At 46.7% G+C, this 7,829-nt stretch overlaps 1 protein-coding gene across 2 annotated transcripts in view; it reads right to left on the reverse strand.

Moving 5' to 3' along the window:
• Positions 1 to 101: 101 nt before the first annotated feature.
• The window catches only part of LOC117597922 (oxysterol-binding protein-related protein 10), a 13,658-nt gene continuing 5,930 nt past the window's right edge, over positions 102 to 7,829 (reverse strand). The window contains exons 3-5 of one of the 2 annotated variants that reach the window (XM_053237223.1): positions 5,069 to 5,181; positions 4,774 to 4,965; positions 102 to 4,004 (exon numbers count right to left, since the gene is read on the reverse strand). In XM_053237223.1, coding sequence (XP_053093198.1) covers positions 3,705 to 4,004; positions 4,774 to 4,965; positions 5,069 to 5,181 — 605 coding nt within the window. In that variant the 3' untranslated portion in view covers positions 102 to 3,704. Of the gene's footprint in view, positions 4,005 to 4,773; positions 4,966 to 5,047; positions 5,182 to 7,829 lie in introns of both variants that reach the window. The other variant, XM_034307133.2, reaches the window with a different exon arrangement.

Below are 7,829 nucleotides of genomic sequence, written 5' to 3' on the forward strand. Positions count from 1 at the left end.
CTCTCACATACACCCCTCTCACACACACCCCTCTCACACACCCCTCTCACACACACCCCTCTCACACACCCCTCTCACACACCCCTCTCACACACACCCCTCTCACACACCCCTCTCACACACCCCTCTCACACACTCTTCACCCTCCTGCCGTCTGGTAAACAGTACAGAAGCATTCGGACCCTCAAGACTGTGCAACAGTTTCTTCCCCCAAACCATCAGACTCCTCAATACTCAGAAACTGGACTGAAGGAACACACACACACACACACACAACTGAGCATCCTCCATCCTCTTTGCAATTTTTTTTGCAAGTTTTTTGGACATTACATTATGCTGCTACAATATTTATTATACTGTACATAGTCTGCTACTCTTATGTTTACACTATTTCAGCTACTTATATTGTACTCTTTGCACTATTCTCACTAGATTCACATTCTAACAGAACTGTGTGCTGGTCGGCGCTGCACTGGGACTTACTGCGCCCGTTGTCTCTCAGTAGTGACTGTACTGTCTTGTGCTGTCTGCATGTTTGCACTCGTGCACTTTATGTATAAATTTATGTAGTCCCTTTAGTTCTGTGTTGTTCTGTGTTTGTCTTATGTAGCATCTTGGTCCTGGAGGAACATTGTTTTGTTTCACTCTGTACTAACTGGCTGTATGCGGCTGAAATGACAATAAACTCCACTTGACTTGAATAATGTTCCAACTTCAGAAGCGGAAAAATACAGAATGTGCACGTACGCAAAGGACTGAAAAGGCCACCTGTGTTTCTAAGAAACAAGACTCATTAGAGAAGAAGCACTAATTTTCAAGGATGTGAGTGTGTGTGTGTGTGTGTGTTAGTTTGCTAAAAGTCTTCCTTTATTCTCTTACCACATAGCGGAGATAAGAGCAGTAGAGAGACTTTGTTAGTATCCTTTGCAGTCCTGAAACTCTCTTTTTTCTGGTAGATAGGTAAGAGAGAGAAAAATAACTATTATGGGATGTGAGAGGAAGACTATAATGAAGAATAACTCATTTCATATGACAAATAAGAAGGAGGATCTATGTTAATCAAGTTTGTTATAAGCAATGATGTATTTTACTCTTTCTTCTCTATATTATGAATAATTCATTTATGTCCTCATATATATCCACGTGCAGTCCGAAGTCCCTCGTGGTGTTCTGACGTAAGGTACGGTTGGTAAGGTAAGCGAGGTTACCCGAGCTCATGAGCAACTGCTGATTGAATAAAATTAAGTTGAACTGGATTCTCCGTTGTGTGAAAGGGAAGGGAAGCTCCATAACATTTTCTCTTCGTTTTTCAACCCTCCCCTTCTTCCCCCAACCTCCTCCCTGACTGCTGAAGACTTTTCCACCTTCTTCGATGAGAATTTTTTAAAAAACATCCTTCACTCCTGCCCCATTCCTACACTACCCAATCCCTCTTCTCCTTCTATTCTCCTTCTAACACATCTTTCTCCTCTTTTTACTGAAGAGATCCTGCAGATTGTAGTGTACAGCAATCCCAACACCAGCAATCTCAAATTATTTGATGATCAGTGATAATTTCAGTTGACTTCCTGGGGTCATACAATTTGTACGCATCTAAGATCATCCTATTTGTAAAACAAAATGGCTTCTTTACAAAAATACTTATTATGAAAAAAAAACTTAGTTATAAACAGCTACCAAAAGAGACTTTTCGTCTTGTAAAATTAGCATTAATGCTTTTAAAATGTCTTTTAAAATTGTCTGATGTATATGCTCATCATGTTCACATAAGTAGTGTTATTTAAAGGAAGCAATAAAAACCTTGAACTTGCCTAAACCTCATGTAGTGTTGACGAAGACTAACGTTTTGCCAACAGGCTATAGAGACAGGAAGCAGCAAGATAAATTCTGGAAAATATGTCTTTTCAGTTGCCATCCATATAGTCACTGATACTTTAAGACTCTAATATCCAGTCCTTTGATAGTCTTTTTCTATTGACATCCACAGATTGAAGTCAGTCAGTGTGCAGTTAAAGTGTCACACAATGTCAGTATAAATACACAGTATATATTTTTTCAGCAAACCCAAATCCCAACTGTGAAGCATGGTGGTGGTAGCATTGTGGTGTGGGTATGCTTTTCATCAGTAGGGACTGACAAACTGGGCAGGGCTGAGGGCGAGATGGATGGATCTAAATACGGGGTAATCCTGGACGAAAACCTGCTCCAGTCTGTGAGATCTGAGACTGGGAGCAGAGCTTCACCTTCCAGCAGGACAATGAGCCTAAGCACACTGCCAAAGCTGCACTGGAGTGGTTCAAAACCAAGAAGCTGAATGTGTTAGAACAGCCCAGTCAAAGCCCAGACCTCAGTCTGATGGAGACTCAATCTGACATCATTCATTTGACAGAGCTTGAGTAATTCTGCCAAAAGGAATGGCCAAAAACATCACTATCTAGATATGCAAAGCTGATAGAAACATATCCACAGAAGCTGGAATTGCACCCAGGGAGGTGAATACTTACGCAAACAAAAAGGGGCAGTGGTAGTTCAGTGGTTAAGGCTTTGGGCTACTGATTGGAAGCCCAATGGAATTATGAGTTAAAATCCCAGCACCACCAAACTACCACCGTTAGGCTCATGAGCAAGATCTTTAACCCTCAGCTGCTCAGTAGAATTCTGTCTCAGTTGTAAGTAGCTTTGGATAAAGGCATCAGAATGAAACGTTACAGAAAAATGTTTGGATGTCAGTAAAGAAAGCAGCAGATTCCATAAGAGACACTTTTCAGATAAAAACAGAATGAAGGCTGCTGGGTTTCGCTGCAGAAATAAGAAGCGAGTCGACAGTCAAAGTCTCCAGAAGAACTGTGGCTGCTTCTGCAAGATGCTCAGTAACACTTCCAGCTCATTTCCTTATAAAACTGCACACACTGCACCTCAGATACTGCTTTATTTTAACGTGAAGGATCGTCACACCAAATATTGACTTTGTTTCATTTATTTCTTTGCATGTGTCTAAGACTTTTGCACAGAACTGTATGTAGTGTAAATAATCCAAGTGTGCCAAACTGGTATTTTTGCCATAGCGGACCATAAGGCTACAGCAGCCGGTCAAATTCTCATATGGACAAAATGGCGCTGGTTTTTAAAGTCACCAAAGTATCTGGTCAGTTTTCATCAATTTCTGTGAATAGATGGCTCGGTGTTCTCCATGCTCAGCTTATTTATATGATTTCTACACACACTTGGTGAAGGTTTGTTTAACTATTTCCGTTACCATGTTTCTGAATAACGAAAGAACGAAAACGTTTCCAGCCTTACACGGCCCTCATGTTTTGTTTTTTGGTTTTGTTTAGTTTTTTGTTCATTTAGTTATGTGCAGTCTGAAAACAAATCAAACAAAATGAAACAAAAGAGTAAATTTACGCTTTGATTCAGACTTGAGGTGTGAAATCGCCCTGTAAGACGTCAGACAAGAGGAAACGCACAGCATGACTCGGTTATTCCATTTGCTCTGAAATGTTTTATTCGACGTGTTTGGTGGCGTTCATGAAGGAGCTCGATCAGGCACCGTGTGGCATGCTTTGGTTACTCCAGCATAGGAAGAAAAGTGCACTAGCTTAATTCACAGACACACTTCATACATACGTCATAAACGCCGGGAGAGATTTAGCCCTTTCCGTCACACACGAGTAAAAAAAATACGTAGCACAGACGGATTCAGCTCAGCATGGGTTTGTTTGGTCTTCGCTGAGCAGAGGCCCCTGGAAGCCCGCAGTCTTTACATCGTCCACATCACACTCCTCAGAGGGCGGGGCTTGTGGCTGGGCGGAGTCTGACATGTTGTGGGCGTGTCTGTGTTGCTGTAGCATATTTAGGCACTGGGCGAGGCAGCGCAGCGTGGCGGCTGAGGTAGCCTTCAGCAGCAGCAGGTCCTGATCCAGACAGGACACGCCCCCTCGCCGAGGGAGAAGCTCGATGGAGTGAACGAGGGATTTCTGCTGACATTCGGCCTGAACGATCACCTACAGAGAGAAAGAGTGAGAGAGACAGAGAGAGCTAGTTAGCTCGCTAATGTTCAACAAACTCTTAACCAGGTATTTTAAAACCAGCTAAAGAATATCCATAAAACAAAAACCAACCAAAGTTAGCTAGCTAATGTTAGAAAATCTCTCAAACAAAAGCTAACCTTAAACCAACCAAACCATAGCTGGCTAATCTTAAACAATCCTTCAAACAACAGCTAGCTAATGTTAGAAAATCTCTCAAACAAAAGCTAAATGAATATCCTTGTTGTGAAGTATTTTCAAATCCCTCTAGCTAATTCACTACCATTAGCTTAGCCAACGGCTAAGTATACTTTAGCTAGCTTTTGTTCGAATATGCCCTAGAATGTTAGGTAGATTTTGTTCGCGAGTATCTCTAACTTTAGCTTGCTAACTTGGTTTATGGATATTCTTTAGCTAGCATCTGTTTGAGACGTCCTCTAACATTAGCTGGCTAATTGGTTTAGGATTATTTTTTAGTTAGCTTTTGTTTGAGAATATCCTTAAACATTAGCTAGCTGTTAATTGACATTCTAGGGCATATTCGAACAAAAGCTAGCTAAAGAATACTTAGCCGTTGGCTAAGCTAATGGTAGCGAATTAGCTAGAGGGATTTGAAAATACTTCACAACAAGGCTAGCTAACGTTGTTAAAAAAAGATCATCATAGTTAGCTGTTTGTGAGGAGCTGAGAGAAGAGCTGTGTGTGTGTGTGTGTGTGTGTGTGTGTGTGTGTGTGTAAGACTGACCTCTCTGACCTCCAGCAGTGTGTCGGGCTGAGCGTGTGTGTGTTTGGCACGGCGTGGAGCTGCCGGAGATCTGTGAGAGTGAGGAAGATGAGGCAGATGAGGAAGGTGAGGGAGATGTCTCTGCAGCCTCGGAGAGGAAGAGGTGGAGGACGAGGCAGAGGGGAGGAGAGAGAAACTCCGACGTGATGAACACTGAGAGAGAAGGACAGATGTGTCAGACAGTGTGTGTGTGTGTGTGTGTGTGTGTGTGTGTGTGTGTGTGTGTGTTACATACCTGTGTGTCTAAACTACTGACTGTTTTGTCCAAACCCAGCTGCTCTTCAGTGTCCTTCAGTGTCCTCACACTGCTGTCTGTGGCACAGGACTGAATGTGAGACATCCACAACTGCTGCTCTCTACCGTCCACCGCTGAGAGAGAGAGAGAGAGAGAGAGAGGGAGAGGGAGAGAGAGAGAGAGAGAGAGAGAGGGAGAGAGGGAGAGAGAGAGACAACACAGACAGAGAATGAGAGAGATAGACAGAGAGATCAAAAGAAAAAAAGAGAGAGACAGGCACAGAGACAGAGGGACAAAGGGGAGACAGAAGAACAGAGACATCAGAGAAAGAAAGAAAGAACATAGAAAAAGTATAAAGGTTAAACAAGGGAAATAGAAGGAGAGAAGGAAAGAGGGAAAAAGCATGAAAAAGCATGAAAGGAAACCAGAAAGAGAGCAAAAAGAAAGGCAGAAAATAAATAAGAGAAATAAAAGGTGTGTGAGATAGACAGAGAGAGAGAGAGAGAGAAGGAGCAACTGAGATAACTGACACACCATTTCACTGATTGACACGCCTTCTCTCTGATACGCCCTCTCTCTGACACGCCCTCTCTCTGACTGCCACGCCCTCTCTCTCTGATTGACACGCCCTCTCTCTGACTGCCACGCCCTCTCTCTCTGACTGACACGCCCTCTCTCTCACTGACACGCCCTCTCTCTCACTGACACGCCCTCTCTCTGACTGACACGCCCTCTCTCCGACTGACACGCCCTCTCTCCGACTGACACGCCCTCTCTCTAACTGACACGCCCTCTCTCTGACTGACACGCCCTCTCTCTGATTGACACGCCCTCTCTCTCTGACACGCCCTCTCTCTAACTGACACGCCCTCTCTCTGACTGACACGCCCTCTCTCTGATTGACACGCCCTCTCTCTCTGACACGCCCTCTCTCTGACTGACACGCCCTCTCTCTCTGACACGCCCTCTCTCTGACACGCCCTCTCTCTGACACGCCCTCTCTCTGACTGACACGCCCTCTCTCTCTGACACGCCCTCTCTCTGACTGACACGCACTCTCTCTAACACGCCCTCTCTCTAATTGACACGCCTTCTCTCTGACTGACACGCCCTCTCTCTGACTGACACGCCCTCTCTCTGACTCACACCTCCTCTCTCTCACTGACACGCCCTCTCTCTCTGACATGCCTTCTCTCTGATTGACACGCCCTCTCTCTGACTGACACGTCCTCTCTCTCACTGACACGCCCTCTCTCTAACACGCCCTCTCTCTGACTGACACGCACTCTCTCTAACACGCCCTCTCTCTGATTGACACGCCCTCTCTCTGACTGACACGCCCTCTCTCTCTGACTGACACGCCCTCTCTCTGACTGACACGCCCTCTCTCTGATTGACACGTCCTCTCTCTCTGACACGCCCTCTCTCTGACTGACACGCACTCTCTCTAACACGCCCTCTCTCTGATTGACACGTCCTCTCTCTCTAACACGCCCTCTCTCTGACTGACACGCCCTCTCTCTAACACGCCCTCTCTCTGATTGACACGCCCTCTCTCTGATTGACACGCCCTCTCTCTGACTGACACGCCCTCTCTCTGACTGACACGCCCTCTCTCTGATTGACACGTCCTCTCTCTCTGACACGCCCTCTCTCTGACTGACACGCACTCTCTCTCTAACACGCCCTCTCTCTGACTGACACGCACTCTCTCTAACACGCCCTCTCTCTGATTGACACGCCTTCTCTCTGACTGACACGCCCTCTCTCTGACACGCTCTCTCTGACATGCCTTCTCTCTGATTGACACACCCTCTCTCTGACTGACACGCCCTCTCTGATTGACACACCCTCTCTCTGACTGACACGCCCTCTCTCTGACTGACACGCCCGCTCTCTGACTGACACGTCCTCTCTCTCACTGACACGCCCTCTCTCTAACACGCCCTCTCTCTGACTGACACGCACTCTCTCTAACACGCCCTCTCTCTGATTGACACGCCCTCTCTCTGACTGACACGCCCTCTCTCTCTGACTGACACGCCCTCTCTCTGACTGACACGCCCTCTCTCTGATTGACACGTCCTCTCTCTCTGACACGCCCTCTCTCTGACTGACACGCACTCTCTCTAACACGCCCTCTCTCTGATTGACACGTCCTCTCTCTCTAACACGCCCTCTCTCTGACTGACACGCACTCTCTCTAACACGCCCTCTCTCTGATTGACACGCCCTCTCTCTGATTGACACGCCCTCTCTCTGACTGACACGCCCTCTCTCTGACTGACACGCCCTCTCTCTGACTGACACGCACTCTCTCTCTAACACGCCCTCTCTCTGACTGACACGCACTCTCTCTAACACGCCCTCTCTCTGATTGACACGCCTTCTCTCTGACTGACACGCCCTCTCTCTGACACGCTCTCTCTGACATGCCTTCTCTCTGATTGACACACCCTCTCTCTGACTGACACGCCCTCTCTCTGACTGACACGCCCTCTCTCTGACTGACACGCCCGCTCTCTGACTGACACGTCCTCTCTCTCACTGACACGCCCTCTCTCTGACATGCCTTCTCTCTGATTGACACGCCCTCTCTCCGACTGACACGCCCTCTCTCCGACTGACACGCCCTCTCTCCGACTGACACGTCCTCCCTCTCTCTGACACGCCCTCTCTCTCACTGACACGCCCTCTCTCTGACTGACACGCCCTCTCTCTGACTGACACGCCCTCTCTCTGACACGCCCTCTCTCTCACCGACACGCCCTCTCTCTCACCG

This window comes from Pangasianodon hypophthalmus, chromosome 9 (assembly GCF_027358585.1).
Source record: "Pangasianodon hypophthalmus isolate fPanHyp1 chromosome 9, fPanHyp1.pri, whole genome shotgun sequence".
In the NCBI taxonomy this organism is placed as follows: Eukaryota; Metazoa; Chordata; class Actinopteri; order Siluriformes; family Pangasiidae; genus Pangasianodon; species Pangasianodon hypophthalmus.